The sequence below is a fragment of the Alexandromys fortis genome, unplaced genomic scaffold (assembly GCF_014885135.2).
Source record: "Alexandromys fortis isolate MF-2015 unplaced genomic scaffold, M_Fortis_MF-2015_v1.1 scaffold_27, whole genome shotgun sequence".
Taxonomy (NCBI): domain Eukaryota; kingdom Metazoa; phylum Chordata; class Mammalia; order Rodentia; family Cricetidae; genus Alexandromys; species Alexandromys fortis.
The window spans coordinates 9,543,062-9,562,343 of NW_026067952.1; the positions used below are offsets into that span (position 1 = coordinate 9,543,062).

Sequence of the window (19,282 nt, forward strand, 5' to 3'; positions counted from 1 at the left end):
TCTCTGCCCCCATCTCGCTGTAGGAGCCCTGGGATTATAGCCATGCTACCCACCCAGCTTTACACGCGTTTGCACGTTCAAAACTTAAATCCTCACACTTGTGTGGCAGGACTTTGCCATCTGAGCCATCCCCTCCACACTATTTTCACTCTATGCTAGCTGCATGCCTAACACAAGGCCCAGCCCCAACCCTACCTTTCTTGTGAGGCCCTCAACAAAGCACCCGCTCCTTCTTCCTATGCTCCCACAGCACCCTACTTACATCTCCACCCGTGTATTTTCCTCTATCTCACATTAATAGTCAGTCTCCCTAGTAACCTACAACTCGAATGCAAAGATCCTACCATCCAACTCTTAATTGCCTCAGGGCTTTGAGCCTATTAAAATTCATTAAACCATTTATCTGGGAAGGGAGAAAGACAGGGAAGAAAACAGAGATTTAGAACTCTAAAATCTATACAGATCTTTAATCCTTTTTAATTGGGATTCAGGATGAAAAGATCCCAGATCCCATGCTATGGCAGCTCACAGTAAGAAAACATTTTCAGGAGTGTCTACCGTGAGCACCTACTGGGTGCGGGTGCAACACGCAAGCTGCCCATTGTTCTCAGTCTTCCCAACAACACAGTTGCCTCACACAGAAGAGACTCTGAGGCTAAGAAAGAAGTGATCATTTTTGGTTACTTGGGGGGAGGGGTCCCCACGTACACCTGTCTGACCGCTGCAATAAAGCTTTCACCTGGCAGTCGTGGCTGGTATCCTGGGAAGGAATGATGTAAGAAAGAGCTAGCAAAGTCGGGGCGCTCTTAAGGAAGCCTGCTAGCAGCTGGGGAGCTGGCCTGAGCTGGTCCCTGAGTGCTGAGGGTGCTCCAGGCTCAAGCTGTAACACCCCACAGCTGCTTGTATTCTTGAAGTCTGGACAGTGGCTGTCAGAGAATGCAGACCTGCCCAGTCCTCAGGTCAGCCTCCAGGGCAAGAATACAGCAGTGCAGCACACTGCAGGAAGAGGCAGTGCTGTCTGTCTGCCCTCCCCCAGTCGAGGGAACAGGAGGCCTGGACACAGATCTCTCTAGACTCTGCAGATGTGCATTTGTACCAGTCAACACCTTTGTGAACTCCTGTCGTAATAAACCATAGCCCTTAGCATCACTGACTCAAGTCCTGTGTGTCCTTCCAGTGACTTCCCAAACTTATGGACCACACTCATCAAGTCACAAAAAGCCATCAAAGCAAGCAGCAAACTCAACAAATCAGAAAACTGGCTAACATGCAGGAGAGGGGTGTCAGCAAAGTAGAGTCTTACTTATCCGGATTGTCGGGAAACTTGATCCGCAGCTCCTGGTTTTTATATGATCGCTTTTCAAACGTGAGGATCATCTTCTTCACTGAGCTTTCATCCAGCGGCTCCTCCTGAAACAAGGATAACGGCTTCAGTGGTCAGGGATCGCACACTCACTCACTGTCACTATGGCTCCTCTGTCCACCTGCTGCCATGGGCCTCCTTGTCCCCAACCATAACGGTGGTGAGGGACATCATCCTGGGTGTCACAGCTACTGCCCTGCCTCTACACCAGGAAAGCTCCGTCTCAGGCAGTAAAGATTCATCCACAAAGGTTTCTCGGGAACATTGTGGGTGCAGAGTAAACAACAATGCTGGGTACTTTTAGCCAACATTTATCTTGTCCCTTTGATGCACAGGCAAGGAGTCAGAAACTAAGAAGAATTTGCTAAAGATCAAACCCAAGTCAGTGCCAGGGACCTCTAGTCTCTTCCTCGCACCAGGTCACAAACCAGTGTACAGGCCAAAGCTGATCTCTGTGCCTGTTTCTGCACAGCCCATAAGGGACAAGTGGCAGTTGGGGCGCTACACACATCGCTTCCTTCACATGTTTCTGTGCCTAGTCCTCCTTAGCCACTGAGAGGAGGGACAGACAGGTACCTTGGAATGCTAATATCACATCAAGGATTAGTTAACCATGAGTCAGATGTGGCAAGAGGATTAGTTTGAGCATGGCCTGGCTACATGAAGATGGTAAGACCAAAAAAAAAAAAAAAAAAAGGAAGGAAAGCGGGAAAGAGGGAAGGAAGGAAGATTAATAACTGGACACGATATCACATGCCTATAATCCCAACATTCTGGTAAAGGCAGTGGGATTGTCACAAGTCGAAGGCCAACCTGGTATACATAGCAAATTCTAGGCCAGTCAGAGCTATCTAGGGAGACCCTGTTGTAAAACAGATGAATAAATATTAAATATGAAAAATAAATCATTTCTGTAACCTAGCTCAGAGGAAGCATTAGAAAACTAGTACCACAGAATTGTCTTGCTTCATACACCACAGAGATACCTAAAAGAAGTAAATGAATTGAATATTATATATTGAGGGACTGGAGAAAAGGCTCCAAGGTTAAGAGTTCCTATTCTTCAGAGATTCTGAGAGTTCAGTTCCCAGCACCCACACCAGCTAGCAAAACACCACCTATAATTTTAGCTTTAGGAGGTCTGATACCCTCTACTGGCCTCCACCAACACCTATACCTACACACATGCAAGCACACGCACTTGCACGCTTAAGTGTGCACATGTACACACACGTACACACACATAAATTTTTTTTAAAACTTTGAATCATTTATCTTCCCCCACAACATACAACCTATACGAAATTTCAGAAATGTATCTTCAGTTCACTTTCCAGTTTAAATTAATGTAGCAGGGCACCCTGCCTCTCTAACACTGCCAACTCCAGTTTCTCTGCTCTGTAGTAATAGCCGTAACTCACACCTAAAAGCAATAAAGAAACTGCTTTTAGGAGAACTTGAAATAGATCCTTTTGGAAAGCACTGAATCATCCTATAATTCTGTAAGGACTCAGAAATACTAGCTATTATTTTATTATGAAATCTCAATGTTCTTCCTATATTGGGTTTTAAGTGGGAGAAACCTGTACATTCATTCTGAGGGTGACACATTTCCTAGTTTTTTATCAACCTCGGGATCTGGAAGCATTCTGTGGGGCTCTCACCCTCCCAGGTCTACAGTTCTAGAGGGCTTCCCCGACACAGTGAAAACCAAAGTCAGTCTGGCCTGGTTAGGACTCAGAGACTCAGCTCCCCCTTACCAACCAAATAGCAACAAAACTTCACTAACAAATTTCTCAAAGCCCCAGCAAGTCTAGTTCACGCCTCGTCAGTCTTTCCTAAATTCATTCCCTTAGTGTCTAGAATAAATCACAAATCCTTCATGTAGCCTACAGAAGGAAAGTCGGGAAGGATCTGGCCCAGCTAACTGCTCCAACTTCAGATCAGGGCAGACATTGTGGCTAGAGAGGCTGCTTAGCAGTTAAGATCACTGGCTGTTCTTCCAGAGGACCCAGGTTTGATTCCCAGCACCCACACAGCAGCTCACAACTGTCTGTAATTCCAGTTCCAGGAGATCTAATGCTCTCTACTGGCTTCTGAGGGCACCATACATGTACCTACACTATAGGCAAAACACCTATATAAATTAAATTTTTAAATTAAAAAACAATAGGGCAGACATAATACCCTGTAGATGGCCCATGCCTTCTTGCTTACTGCTGATTCTTTAGTGCCGGGCTCGCGGAAGGAACCCAGTAAAGAGCTGCTGAATGGAGGAAGGGAGGGCTGGAATGAAAATGTTTGCTGGATCTTTCAAGGTCACAGAGATGACCTGAATAAACTGTGTACATAAAATTGTTTGGTGAACTCCAGTAATGAATAATGATGCTGTTCTTAATAGCGAGAGACACAGTATACCCAGCACACGGAGAGGGGCTAAGCAACAGAGCCCCGTCTAGGGAATGGCTAATCTCAAGCCTCCCTCACAGCCACTGCTTTCCCTTCCTTTGCCAACACTTTGAGCACTCTGGGGGAACTATACTCATGTGAGTGCAGTTCTTGTGGGATTTCCAGCATTCCAGCCTCTCCAGGGTTTGGCTTCCCTCCTCAATTCCTCTCCAACACTGGAGAAGCGGATTATCAGTCTTAGTCATCAGCCTCAGCAGCATCTCCAATAGCTCAACGTCAGAAACCGGCGGGAGATTTCAGAGAGATGGATGCTGGTGATGTAGTACAAAAAGGACAATAATATTTTACAGCCCACGTGACACAAGGCAAGCACCGCTTGTTTTCCATCAGATGGGACTTTGGTAGAGTGAGAAAATAACTCCTGGACTTTTAGCCTTTCGTGTGCCATTGTTACAAAGCGATTTCTTTGTCCCTGTCCCTTACAGGAAGGCTGTTCCCCCATTACATTTCTGTCTCCCAGGCAGGAAACTACCTACCCATGACAGTCACTGTCCCCCAAAACCATCTTCACAGGAATTCTACCTTCCAATTAACTATAGGGTGAGCAGACTGAGCAGAAGCCTAAGGGACGAGCGTCAGCTACACACTCTGTAAGCCCTTCGAGGCTGTGCTCTGGGAGACAATTCAGAACTAAGGGCTCTATCCTACAGACTCCCCAAGTGCCAATATATTTTAGGGGCAGAACCTCAGACAGTACTGGTCCAGACCCCTGGGAAGAAGGCGTTATTGTCATAACATAGAAAAGACCTGTTTGGAATACAAATTGTTTTCTTCTTCTCAGATTCATGCTCCTGCCTCCTTTTCAAAAGCCAAACTTAGCATCATGTCTTTGAGGGAACTAAAAAACAGCTGGCTCTTAAGAATCCATTTCCATAATTCATATTGAACAAAATGCCAGAGTGAAACCGCATATAAGTTAGCACTTAAGGATTTAAAAAGACACAAGGTGAGGCCATTTTGTTTTAATCGCTGATATTTTACCTCTGTGCTTCTCTGCTCCATTCATTTACTCACTCCATAAATATTTATTAGGGCCTAGGAAGAGCTAGATGTTGCCCTCAGTGCCAGAGACATAGCTGTGAACACAACAGAGTCGGGCCATTTCATGGGAGGCCAAGGGAGGAAAGCAAATGTGAGACAAATAAGGGTTTCAGACCACGACTCATGCTGTGAAGACTACATACAGAATCAAGTGAGGAGAGAGTCTGAGAACGGCCTGCAGGGCCACCTAGGAGATGGGATGGGATTCTTGGAGGATTTCACCTGACCCAGACTGTACTGATATTTTGTTTGTGTTTTAACAAATAAATCTTGCCTGAAGATCAGAGCGCAGAGTTAAGCCACTAGAGGCCAGGCAGTGGTGAAACACACCTTTAACCCAGGACTCTAGGGAGACAGAGGCAGACTTTTCTGTTAGTTCAAGGTCATTCTGGGCTATACAAAAAATGATCTAGTCTAAAAGAGAAACAGAGCTCACACCTTTAATCCAGCACTAGGGAGGTGGAGACAGGAGTGATATAGCTGGGTGGAGAGAGGAAGTAAGGTGGGAGGAGACAGGAGTTCAGAGCAGTCTGAGGATGTAGTCTGAGGACAGGCTAGCCCCTTTGGTCTGAGCATTGGTAGAGGTAAGAACTCTAGTGGCCGGCTGCTCTGCTTCTCTGATCTCTCAGCTTTTATTCCAATATCTAACTCCGGATTTTTATTGTTAAGAGCAATTAGAATTTGTGCTACACTAGACCTACAGGGAAGAACCCAGGCACATCAGGCATAAAGGGATATTATTCAAAGGTACAGGGTAAGACTGAATAGAACAGCCCAAAGGTATTGCCTTCCTTCAACTGTTGTAGGACTGACTGTTGCTTTGTTTTTCTGAAGAAGGTTTTGCTATATTGTCAGGGATGGTCTTGAACTCTTAGGCTCAAGCGATCCACTCAGCTTCTGAGAGCTTCGACTATAAGCATAAACCACCAAGCTAAAACAAGACTCACATATCTAATCTAATAGTACTTTAAACTTCATTTTTTTTGGTTTGAAACTTATTTTATACGCATTGATGTGAAGGTGTCAGAGCCCCTGGAACTGGAGTTACAGACAGCTATGAGCTGCTATGTGGGTGCTAGGAATTAAACCCAGGTCCTCTGGAAGAGCTGCCAGTGAGTGCTGTTAAACACTGAGCCATCATTTCTCCAGCCCCCTAAACTTCATTCTTAAAAGCCCTACTACCTTGTGTGACTGATAGGATTTGACACTCCTTTTAGATTATGGACTATATTTTAAAATGATGGGTATTCTACATGTCCTCAGAATGGCAGGACAAGAAGCTTTCTCTGTCTTTCTCCTGTCAACACTAGTCATCCTTCCTCTTGGTTCCCATAACATTCCTTACTCTGCAAATCCTTTTCTATCTCTTTGATTCCACCCAACCTTTGCCCCAACACTCTGATGCAGGATTTCTTAACCCCATTTTAAAGATGAGACTGGGAGGCTCAAGGTAATATCCTGTCCCCAGTTAAGACCCAGATGGTATGTCAGGGTCACACCAACGGCCCCTGCCCAGCTCTTGCTCCTACCTCCTCCTCTTCCTCCTCGCCATCCCTGTCAATAATCTGCAGCAGCCTTTTTTTATCATCGTCTGTTTCTTCAGCTGCTGTGGCCTCCTCCTCACGATAGCGACCGCGTTCTCGAGGGCCAGTCTGCTTGCGACGTGTCTTTAGTTCCTCTTCTTCATCATCCCGGGGTCGTTTCGTGCCCCTGTTGGGCTGAGAAAAAAGAAAAGAAACATAGGGCATTAGAGCTGGAAAAGAAACATGGTGCATACCTTTAATCCTAGTGCTCAGGAGGCAGAGGCAGGTTGATCTCTGAGTTCAAGGCCAGCCTGGTCTACAGAATGAGTTCCAGGACAGCCAGGGCTACACAGAAAAACCCTGTCTCAGAAGTGGGGGAAGGTGTGCAGGAGAGGATAGACATCTAAAAGCATCCAAGGGTCCCGACAGCTAAGTGCCACAGCTTACCTTTTCCACAGAACAGTGAGGCTAGCTCTGTGACGTTTCAGACACTCAATGGTTTTGCAAACACACTGTGACCAACAGACCTTTTTTTTTTTTTTTATGAGGTTGTACCACTTCCCAAGATTCCCGGTGTGTATAGAAATCACAAGGGGAAAGGTCACTTTGACATGGGGACACTGAGACAGGCTCACTTTCCTTGTAAAATACAATCCCCAACCTCCACCCTTCAGCACACATCTTCTATCAAGGTCTTTTTCTCAGCTCCTCAGTTCAGACAGAGACTGATACATAGATACTTCCAAGTCTGCTGGATTTCAGATTCTACTATGCAGGAGAACAGATGGCCAGAGGCCAGGCAAGGGTTAGCCACTCTTCAAGAGAACATACAGAAATGGCTAAGAGATAAAGGAGAGGGAAAAGTCCCAATGTTATTAATCAGGAAACACAAATGAATCCATGGGGTATCATCTGTTTGAACAGCTAAGGAGGAGTGGAGTAGAGGAAGTCCTGAGAGTGTCCTGCTGGTGGGCATGTGAGTTAACATGGCCGTTATGGAGAACAGTATGGAGGCTCCTCAGAAAACTGAAAACAGAACAACCGCCATATGATCCGGTGGTCTCCAAAGGAAGTAGAGTCAGTCTGCAGAGAGGTTCCTGCACTGAAACGCACAGTGTAGCAATGAGAGCCATGAGACAGGAGCAAGGTGCCCATCAGCAGATGAGAGAAATGTGGGGCGTGCTCTCTGGAGTCCCACTTCGCCGGGGGAAGAAAGGCTGCCACTGGCAATATGACTGTGGGCATATATCACAACTGGTCAATCTGGAAGACTGTGCTAAGTGAAATAGCACATAATCTCATTCATAGAAAAGAACTCAGAAGCAGTGACTAGAAGAATGGTTGGGAATGACTGAAGAATTAGCTTTAGTCATTTAGTGAGCAAATGGTACATGCAACACATACTAGCACTCTGCATCCTTCAAATTTGAAAAAAAAATATTTTAAATTTTTGCCACAAAGAGTAGACGGTGATAGATCTGTTAATTCTCCTGATTTAATCATTCTATATTGCAACATATTGTTACACTTAGCCTATTATGTGCCATAAGGAAGGAGAGGGACAACACTGATGGGTTCCAAAGATTTTAATGATTCACTACATAAGCGGGTCACTGATCGATCAGGGCTGTAGGACAAGGACTTGGAAGCCTTATTTCTCCTGACAGTCCTGAGCAGGGGCAGAAGTGGGGTTTATAAACACAAAAATCACAAACATTTGCTGTCAAGTTAGTTACAATTTTCACCAATCAGGATTTGGAGATCACAGGCTTTCTTGAATGTCCCATCATTGTCAACCAAAATACAATGCAAACCTTTCACTCCGACCGTCAGATTCGTTAGTTCCTTTTGTTGTTAAGAACAGTCATAAAGTTTCTAAAGAACGAAAGCTGCACAATGACTATTTCTGTGAATTAGAGATGATCGGCCATTGGAAAGTTCCCAGCTCCCCTAGGGCTTGGGAACCTAAACTTTATTTTATTCTGCAAGTAAAATAAAGTCTGAAGTCAAAATGGCAGTATTCAGGCCAAGGTGCTTTTGCCTGCTCCCTTCAATGTATCAGAATACATTGTGCCATACAGAGTTGTCAATTAAAAAAAATAAAAATCAGGGCTGAAGAGATGACTCAGTAGATATCAGTGCTTCATGCTCACATGCTCACATGCATGAAGACCCGAGTTCAGAGCTCAGCACACACTTGAGAAACAGCTGGGCATTGCTGCACAGGTACCGTAACCCCAGCAGAGACAAGAGGCTCACTGCCAGCCTAACTCCAGGTCCAGTGAGACGCCTTGACTCAGAGAAATAAGAGAGAGAGAACAGGACACCTCCTCTGACCTCCATGCACACACATACTCCGGAATATAACACACACAAGGACATTTTAATATTTCATTAGTTTTTAGTTCCATGCTTGAATGTATATTTGTGCACATTGAGTGCAAATGCCCACAGGGTGGAAGACAGAGTAGGAGCCCAGAGGCTGGAGTTGAAGAAGGTTGTAAGCTGTGGGTGCTAGGGCCTGACCGTGGTCCTCTCCAAGAGCAGAGCATGCTTGAAACAACTAAGCCTCCTTCCTCTCTCTCCAGCCTCAAATTATGTTTCAACAATAAAACGTTCCAGAAGCGAAGCATATGAAAGGTGGAAAAGCTTTGAGCCCACGGAACTGGAGCTTCACTGTTCCTCTGCCACCGCAGGGCACAGGAGTCTTACTGTTGAGTCTGACTAGTACAGAATAAAGCAGGGCTCTGCTAAAATGGGCTTCAAAGCTGAGGAGAAACACCATGGCAGACACCATGGTGCCCTATCTCCTCACCGATTAGCTCAGCTAGTACAACTTTGGGCACATGGTCTGCCTCCCTAGGCCTTCGCTTCCTAAAATGCAAATGAGGACTATAACCCTTTTCCTTGTGGACTTTAAAAAGCTGCATTTAAAGGGAAAGCACTCCACAGTCTAACAGTCCCAAATAAAGAAAACGACCGTGATGAGGCAATCCAGGTACTTCCGTCTTCCCCACAAGACACCTGAGATGGGCTCCTTCATGAATTTTTCCTTCTCCAATGACAACTGCACCTACCGATAGTGTAATAGTGCAATGTGGATTGTTACTAGCAAACAGAAGAAACTGCTGTGCTCACCAACACCCTGCTAAGGTGTCTGGTAATAGCAGACAAACTTTCATCATGGACATCACACATCTCGCCTTGTGACTGCCACTGGACTGCACCGCGGTAGGGGTGCAAAGTCATTCTCTGTCCATGTGAATCTTGCTGGCTCTACATGCCGGGGGGCTTCAGTGAGTCTGAGCAGATGATGGTGCTCAGGAGAACCACAGTTCCACTTGTAGAGTACCCCCTGCTACTTTTCACTCTCTTCGGAGTCTCCCTGGCACATACCCAATTTCCTTAAGTATAAAAACCTAGTATTGTCATTACTGTCCTAACCTTAAAGGGAAGAGGGGAGTCTCCACATACGAGACCTCAAGAAAAAAAGATGGATGCTTTAGTGTGGGAAGAGAAAGGGGGGTAGCTTCACCTTCAAGGAAGCAGGCTTCCAAGAAAACTCCGTAGCTCCGCAGCAGTAGGAACTTCAGCCTCCTGGGAACAGGGATCTTTCAGGTTCATAAAACAAACCCCGCTGTGATTGCGATTAGTGTGAGCCTGCAGCGGCAGCCAAAGCAGCTAAGTAGGGACCTGAGCTCCTGAGTTCTCCACAAAGAGGGGATTTCGGGATGGAGAGAAAAGGTGGTGGAGTCGCACTTCACAGGAGGAAGCTGAGTGCTGCTACCATCAAGAAGGGCAGAGGAGAAACAGTGGTCTTGTCTCTTTAGAACCCACTCTTTAAAGGTCAGGGGAGGGCTGCACCCTCACCTCTAACAACCCATTGAAACGGCACTTTCCTCGGGCAGCACTTTAATCCACCTCATCTCTGGGGACCAGAAGTAGTTAACAGTTGTGTTCTATTAGCAGGGAACAGGATGCCTGGGGTGCCAGCTAGCTCTCAATAAACACTTGCAGAGACAAGCTGATCCTTTCTGAAGTGGCATATCAGAGTGTGCCCATCCACCTTGATTATGCAACTCTCAGTGACACAGTTCTGAGGGACTTAACTATACCCACAGACAAAAGCCACATTATACCTTGGTTAGATTAAAGTGGTAAGTCATTAACAACAACAACAACAAACTTGGTAAAAGATGTCTTAGGCACGAAACACTGTAATCAGGAGGCCCAGCGGCGGCACCAGGCTTCCAGTTGAGTGTCACCTAAACTGGGTCAAGGCAAATTAAGCAGCTAGAACCTTTCTGACTGGTCTACCTCAACAGCACACATAAAGCATCAGTTCCTCTTGGGCCTGGCCTGGCACAGCCACCCCCCTCTCCCGTGGGTAGGTAAGCTGTGCAACGGTGGCCCTGAGATCTTTATTTCAGCATTTTCTCGCAGATGCAAGAATTCTGCTCTTTACTCCTCAATGTGTCTGGTTTTCAAACGCCGACATTCTCAATAGAGGGAGGCTCCACTCATTCCTAAGACCTCAGTATTATGGGTTGGGGTTGGCTCCTTAACAAGTATTTACTAACTGCCAACTGTGGCTGAGGCTCTGTGCTAGGACAGGGAAAATGAGCATGCCACAGTCCAGGATGGGTACAATCAAATACCGTGCAAGCCACTGGCATGAATATTTTTTAACAGCCACATCTTTAAAAGTAAAAAGAAACAGGTAAAACTAATTTTAATAGATACTTAGTATAATATGCCTAAAATAGCAATTTAGTATATAGTCAATTTTTTTTTTTTTTGTTTTTTTTGGTTTTGTTTTGTTTTGTTTGTTTTTCGAGACAGGGTTTCTCTGTGGCTTTGGAACCTGTCCTGGAACTAGCTCTGTAGACCAGGCTGGTCTCGAACTCACAGACATCCGCCTGCCTCTGCCTCCCGAGTGCTGGGATTAAAGGCGTGCGCCACCACCGCCCGGCTATAGTCAATTAAAACGCTAGTTTACTCTTTTTTTTTTTTTTTTAATACTAAGCCCTTGGCACGTGGTTCGCACTTACACTCACACTCAGCTCCATACCAAGCAGCCCCATTTCATGTGCAAGCTGCCATCATACTGCTCCCTGATGAAGCCTAAGGGAACCAACTTTCTGCAACAATGAAGGCAGCAGGGGTTTTAGGAATCTTGGAAACCCACAACAATCATAGCAAACTCCGTACCTCACCTAGAAGTAGATTTCTTGACTCCATTTCTCCTGCCTGAACCCCTTGAGGGAGGCAACTGATTACACACAAACACAGGTGTGCACGGGGTTGGAGCTCAGGCCGCCAGGCTGATTTCACTACAGGGAGTCAGAGGAGAGCGTAACAGGGAGACCTGACAGAGGTCACGGTCAATCTCAAGAGGCTTAAGCCATTCTTACCAGTCACCTCTGGAGATTAATCTGCTCTGGTCCCTGAAAGGTATGTGGCATCCCTCAAGATAAAGGAATGACAAAAGCAACTGTTCCTAATAAAGTCATTTCTCTGCTTCTGCTGCCCACAGGGCTGGAGAAAAATGGTTAACTCTTAACTTCTAATGCTCCAAATATCAGCCTCAAAGTGCTAACTTCTAATGCTCCAAATATAAGCCTCAAAGTGCTTCTCTGGCCTTTGACATAGATCCCAGCCTCACTCCCATGGTCTTGTCAAAGGCTCTCTGAGCAATTGTCACCACCCAACCACAGGAAAGTGTGGCCTTTCAAGGACACAGGAAGGATCAACTCTCAAAGCTTACAGGAGGCCACAAGGTCACGCATGCGCCCAAACTGTCCAGGTCCGTCTGCATCAACGCGCAGCTGTGTGCTCATCGACCCCTCTCACTCTAACCCTCGGAAACGGACATCAAAACATCGTCACAAAAGCTTTCAAAGAGTTAAAGAATTAAGTAAGCAAACTGCCTGCAATACTCCCTGTGTACCCAGACAATATCCAACCTAAGCTTTAGGTTTCATTTCCCCCTCTCTATTTTTTTTTTAATTAAAAAGCAGTGAGAAGCTGCAGCTATAATGAGGGGCTGTGGGAACACGCAGTTATATTGGACTCAAAGTAATGTACCATAGGAAGAGACTACATCACCAGAACGAAGCCTAAATTAAAACTCCACTATGAAACCCACTCCATTTCCTCTGAGCGTGCAATCTGTATTATCACATTTATGGTCTGTCTCGACCTCAATTAGACTTAGAGGTTGGGGGTGGGGAGAACTTCTATAGGAAGCAATAATGGTATCATTATGATAAATTATGAAAACATAACAGTGCAATTATTAATGCACAGCACATGTGCACTGGAACACAACAGTGGAAATGTGTGTGCGTGTTCTAAAGATAGTGTAACATTCCAAGTTACCTGGCTAAGGAGATAAATCAGCAAAGACGCTTTCATAATGACACAGGGGAAAGCACACCTAATTCCATGAGAGAACTAGAAAACATGAATAGAAAGAAGCCTTCCATGACCTTGAAATAAACCAGGAATTCTTCACCTAGCAACAGGGAGCGAGCTCAGATAACCTCAGAGAAGGGTCTACCCAGTGAGGTGTGCACGCTGTTGCTCAAGATTTAAACAGAACTCAGAAGTTTAAGGTGGAAGACAGAACTGTCTAACGACCAGCCCAGTGGGTTTAAGCAACTTACAGTGAGCAAGAGTGCAAGGCATTCCAATACAGTGGGCTCCTTCCATTCTCACCCAAGACCAGTTGGAAATAAGACAGGAGAATTCTGAGGATGCACTGGACAGCAGGCAAAGCTCCTCTAAGAATACAAGAACACAGACTGGCCCCATGTGAGGGGAGAGCTGTAGATAGTAGCCATCGACAAAAGGCTTCCTTCCAAAAAATAATGGCCAGAGCCAGGGATCCTGTTTTAACAGTGCTATCCTAGATGGTTTCCTAAAGCCTCACTCCCTCTATTTAAGTTATGGATGGCAACTTAACTATAAATGAAGATTAATAACTCCCTCTCATAGACACTTCTGATGTTTATCTGCCCATAAAGGTGATGTTTCTACAGCACAGGGCATGCTGTGGCCCAAAGAAGACACAGAATTCCTTCTTTTTGTGACACTTGATTCAAAATCAGTAAGGCAGAGGTAGAAGGGGACTCTGAACACTGATGGGCTTTAAGATATGGATTCCTGGGTGGAAGGTGTAGCTCGGTGGTAGCGTTCAATCCCCACTATCACTGGGGGGAAATAGCAAAAAAAAATTACTTTTGAACATGAAATATTTAACAGGTAAGCTTCCCCCAGCTGCACTTTGAGTGAAAGACAGAGGGAGGACACAAGAGCAGGCAAATGACTATCTCCTTGGTGGCATTTTTTCCTTTGGTTTGTTTTGAGAACCATTAATGAAGAGTTGACTCCAGAGCTACTCTACTGGAAATGTCTGTCCACACCTTGCTATGGTTCTTCCAAGGCACTAGAGACAGTCTGAGCCTTAGGCAGCTCCATGACACCCAACAGTCATCCATTTGCAGCCTGAATCCTTTTGTTTCGTTTTTGTTATTTTGTTTTTCGAGACAGGGTTTCTCTACAGCTTTGGAGTCTGTCCTGGAACTCGCTCTGTAGACCAGGCTGGTCTCAAACTCACAGAGATCCACCTGTCTATGCCTTCCGAATGAAGGAATTAAAGGAGTGTGCCGACGACTGAATCCTGAATCCTCTTTTAAAAAGTCTCTGGGTAGACATAGGCTGGGACCTTCCTAACACCCCTGCTGACCATATACCGTCCTCCCCATCTTCAGATCTTTCCTTCAGGGTTTACCACACTAAGGAAACCCTTCCAACTTCAGTCTCCTTCCCTGATCCCTAGTCCTTGCCCTTGAAGGACAAGTCTAGCCTGACTCTCACACATGGGGCTTTAAAATGAAGCTTTAGTTGAAGACAGCAATCCTATTTGCCTCTTCCTTTCCCGCTGCCTTTTCTTCCTCAGAATAAATGCTTCTAATAGGAAAGCGGGTGTGTAGCACAGAGCAGAAAGGGGAGCACACACATAATTAAATTCCTCCTACCATGACTTTGGGATTTCATCATTTTAAAATGTTCTAATACCCCGTGAGATAATTAGACATTTGGAATGTCGCAGCCCGAGCTTGGGGACGGATTGGTCTAACCAATCTGAACTGTTCAGAAATCATCGGTTGTTAACCTCTCCTGATTACCTTTTGTCAGAATAAAAGGTAGTTTTCAAACATTCGTTCTTACCAGATGGTGGTGAGTGGCCTGACCCAGAAGCTGCAGACGAGCTGCAGTAATGAGTTCCCCTGCCTGCACTGGCTGCACATTCACTGGTGACATTTTACAGTGGGGACTTCTGGCTCAATCAATATTTGCAGGCATGAAACCTGCCAAAGTTAACATCAGGGCTCCCCTGCAAATTTGCTTAAGGCACAACTGAAAAGGCTCACAGTCTCTTCCACTGCAACTACCATCAGCCAAAATTCATAATTAGAGATCAAAGCAATCAGAGATGGAAAATCCCACCCACCAAAGGACTGTGGGATGACTAAACAGACCACTTTCCAAAGATCCTGTGTAAACTAAGGGCCAAAGCAGCGAGAGGAGCCAGCAAGCCACACTTCTGAGAAATAGCTACGTGCAGATATAATTTGCCTTTGGAAATTCACAACAGTTAAAACTTGAAAATTATTAATGAACAGTGGCTGTCTACTAACCTGTATTTTTGGAGGGCAGCTATTGCTAACCACTATACCACCACCATGAACATCTACATGTATTTCTGGAAGAAAAAAAAAAAAAAACAGGTACCAAAAACTCCAAGCCCTACAGGAAAGCCAGCCCAAAATATAAAATAGAACCTCCTGCAATTCTCAATCTAAAATAAATAAATAAAAGCACAGAGGCCACAGTAACTACTGGGCAAGCTGTTATTTTTACCAATGTCCACAATCATCAAAACCCAGGGTAAGATGGTGGACTAGAAGTCCCCTTACTGCCACCTGATAAAAGGGAAAGATCAGCAGAAGGAAAATAGAATCCCCCAAACAGAGGGCAAGAGGACATACTTCAGAAATGTGCAAAGGGAGCTGCAGAGCACCAGGAAAGCGTGGACAAAGGGACAGGCGACACACTAAAGAGACGCCAACCCCAACACAGCTCCAAACAAAAGTTTGTGAGGGGTGGGAGAGGCAGCAGAAGACTTCAAGATCAAGCAGGAGGTTCTGCTAAGGAGACACTAGCAAACCCTTGGGAAAAGCACACAGAACTCACAAGCCTCAAACCAGTTTCTGGATTAGTGAGACAGTGGTTCCTCTGGCAGACAGTGAAAGGAATTCCACTTTGTCCTCTGTGTAACTGACTTCCTGGGCAGGGACCTGGCACCATCTTAAAAGAGAACCTATTGTTTGAAACTGTACTACCCTGGAAGCCTGAGAACAAAGGAACAACCCACAAGTCTGAGAGCCTGAAGTTAATTTGACTCAGCCCTCCATGACAGACAGCCTTGGAGTTTGTGGAGAGCAGGAGTTACTGACAAGTCAAAAGTGCAGGCTACAGGACGCTTATCTTGGGCAGCGGAAGTGAACAGAGAAGGCTAACCTGCCTGGTTGCCAGAACAAACCTCGCCAACTAAGACCCCAGACTCAGTTCAGCAGGTAGAGCCACCGAGCTGCTGTCCTGCCCTGATAGACCCTGAAGACTGAAGCTCTGGCAGGCTACACATAGCTGCGTCCTTGCAGCGAGGTGATTAATACTTTGGAGGTCTTGAAAGTATGAAGATTGCCTCTGCTTGTGTAGAGCTCAGAGGGCCAGAGCTGCTTCCGACATCCCAGTGCCTTGGGACACACACACACTACACCAGCTACTTCAGGAGTTGTGAGCTAAGTGTTGGTCAGCAGTAGTCCCTGGTACCCAGAGGAGCAGCTCAAGTGAAGACAGACACTTGTCCGATACTGGACCAGCACCATCATGAGCCACCAGGAAGACAAGTGCCCAAAGTCCACCACACTCTCCCCACCTGCATTCCCAGTAGGGTATGTGCACGAGGGTCCAGGAAGACGCTGCCAACACCTGGTTACCTTCTTTCCTATGTTACACTTCAGGCTGTTTTTTTCTTTATAATAATATCATATTTTAAAATGCCTCTTATTCTCCTGTCTCACTTTCATCTTTGTTTCTACATCTTTGACTATTGAGCAATCATTTTTTCTCTTCCTTTCCCCACACCCAGTTTTTACTCCCCAAACTGTCCTCCCACCCTCCATGCCTCCTATACATATAGTAGCACTACAATTTTATCTTATAGGGTGTCTTACTTTTTTATTGCTATGGCAAGTCACCATGATTTATAAAAGTCGGTGGTTCTACTGGGCTTATGGGCTTAAAGACTGAGAGTCCAAAGGCACATCAGCAGGAACAGCTGAGGGTTTACATCCCAAGAGACAGACAGACAGACTGAGAATGGCATGACACTTGAAAGCCTGTCCCTGGTGACACACCTACTTCAACAGGTCACATCTCTGAATCCTTCCCAAACAGTTCGGCCAACTGGGAACAAAGTATCAAATATATGAGCCTATGAGGTTTGTTCTCACTTGAACCACCACATTAGGGTTTGTTGTTTTTCTTTAAAACAAGCAAACAAAAACACACGGGTGTTTTATTTTCTATTCCATTTCCTACATTCATCAATTTGATCTTCCAACTTTCTCATTAGTGAGAAACTTTTTCTTTCTTTTCTACTTTTATCATTTTTAATTTACCATCCCCCACCCCAGTCTTTTAAATGCTCAGATGTATGGGTGACTGCCTGCATGTGCAGTATGTGCCCAAGGAGGACAGATCAGGGCACTAGATCCCCTGGAACTAGGGTTACAGATAGTTGTGAGTCATCACTAGAAACCATGCCTAGGTCTTCTGCAAGAGCAGCCAGTGCTTTTAAGCGCTGAGCCATTGTCAGACCCTTTTCTAATTTCTCACTTTTTCCTTTCCAAACAATCCTCTCCACCCCTTTTCTTCTCGTTTATTCAGCCTTACTCCCCTTCCCTGGCTGCTTCGTCCCATTTATTTTCACACTCACCCTAAGAAACTAAACTCATGACACAGTGTATTCTCTTGCTTCTGGTTTATGTAATTGGTGACATACTAGTAGACTTTATTTTATGTGTGTCTCCATATCCTGCATTTGATGATGTTGCTGCTGTCACAGTCTGTTTTCTCCCTACTGAGTGGCACTCAGGACTGAGTCCTCAAATATAGGCTGTTCAATAAGGCTTCCCAATAAAACCAGAAGAGACGCAAACCAACAGAAATGCAGTCAGTACCCCCCCCACACACACATACTAAAAAGCAAGGGAATATGACCCTTCCAAATGATAACTCTTCAATTATTAAATTCAAAGGCCCTAAAATAGGTACAATGCTGATGACTTCAAAGGTTGAGTTTACTAACAAAATGATACAACCAAACAGATGGCTCCAATCTAGGTCTTGATGAAGAAAGCTGATAATACACAAGAAAAAGTCAACAAGATGGATGAGAAAATAAGCAATATAGATAAAAACACCAGCAACATGGAAGTAAAACTTCAGTAAGGAAATTGAAATTTTGAGGTGAAAAAAAAAAAACAGAAATGTTGAAAATAAAAACCTCTAATGAACCAAATTAAAACAACACAGCAGAAGACAACATCAGTAGACTTGACCAGGTGGAAGAAAGAATCTGAGGCATAGCTAAGGCCAACTACATCCAAACCTCAACAAGAAAAAGAAGAAAGCAGTCACGTCTATAACACCCAAAAGCTTTGAAAGATGATCAAGAAATCAAACCATGACCTAATCCACATGACTAAAAAAGGAGGCAAGATCAAGGACTGCAGACACAGAGAATTCGTATATGAAATTAAAGTGAAAATTCCCAAATCTAGAAGAAGAAAGAAACACCTGAACGAGGAATTTAGAACCCCAAAAGGACACAGAAAAAAAAAAAAAAAACTCTCTACAACATATCATAACCAAGGTATCAGAAACATAACACAAAGAAACATTAAAATAATGAGAGAAACCTCCAACTTGCCTACAAAGGAAAACACATCGGAATAGCTTCAGATCTCCACCAGCAACTCCCAAAGCCAGGAGAGCATGAAGCAATACAGTCCAAACCCGGGAAGTAAACAGCTACCAAAGTACTCATACCCAGCAAGCCTATCGGGACTGACAGTAAAATGAGGACATTTCAAGAGAATCACAATGAAGGCATGTCAGGAAAACCAAGTCAGCACCGAAAAAGAAAATACTTAACAGAATACTAATCACAAAGTCTGAATCGCAAAAGCACAGGGAAGAATGAATTTCATAAGAATAAATGAACAGACAAGCTAGGAAGGAATCCACATGTCCAAGACAGTAAACCACCACTAATACTAACAGGGAGAAAGAAAAGAGCACTGTACCAACACCAACCAGAGGAGCAAACAAAACCCCGGGAATTACAAACATTTCTCAATAACAACCTTAAAAGTGAATGGCTGAAATTATAAACAAATAAACTCGGACTGGCTGACTGTATTAAAAACTAGGTCCAAGAAACACACTACAGGTCAGGCGGTGGTGGCGCTTGCCTTTAATCCCAGCATTCTGGAGGCAGAGGTAGGCAGATCCCTGGGAGTTTGAGGGTAGTCTGGTTGGTCTACAAAGTGAGTTACAGGATAGCCAGGGCAGTTTTACAGAAAAAACCTGTCGGGCTAGAGAGATGGCTCAGAGGTCCTGAGTTCAATTCCCAGCAACCACATGCTGGCTCACAGCCATCTATAATGAGATCTGGTGCCCTCTTCTGGCCTGCAAGCATACATGGAAGGAATGTTGAATACATAATAAATAAATCTTAAAAAAAAAAAAA

General features: G+C 44.9%; 1 protein-coding gene across 2 annotated transcripts in view; it reads right to left on the bottom strand.

The window, feature by feature from the left end:
• The window catches only part of Ctnnbl1 (catenin beta like 1), a 145,953-nt gene that overhangs the window by 102,438 nt on the left and 24,233 nt on the right, over positions 1-19,282 (bottom strand). For both annotated transcript variants that reach the window (XM_050151068.1, XM_050151069.1), the window contains exons 2-3: positions 6,403-6,591; positions 1,304-1,410 (exon numbers count right to left, since the gene is read on the bottom strand). In XM_050151068.1, coding sequence (XP_050007025.1) covers positions 1,304-1,410; positions 6,403-6,591 — 296 coding nt within the window. The remainder of the gene's footprint in view (positions 1-1,303; positions 1,411-6,402; positions 6,592-19,282) is intronic.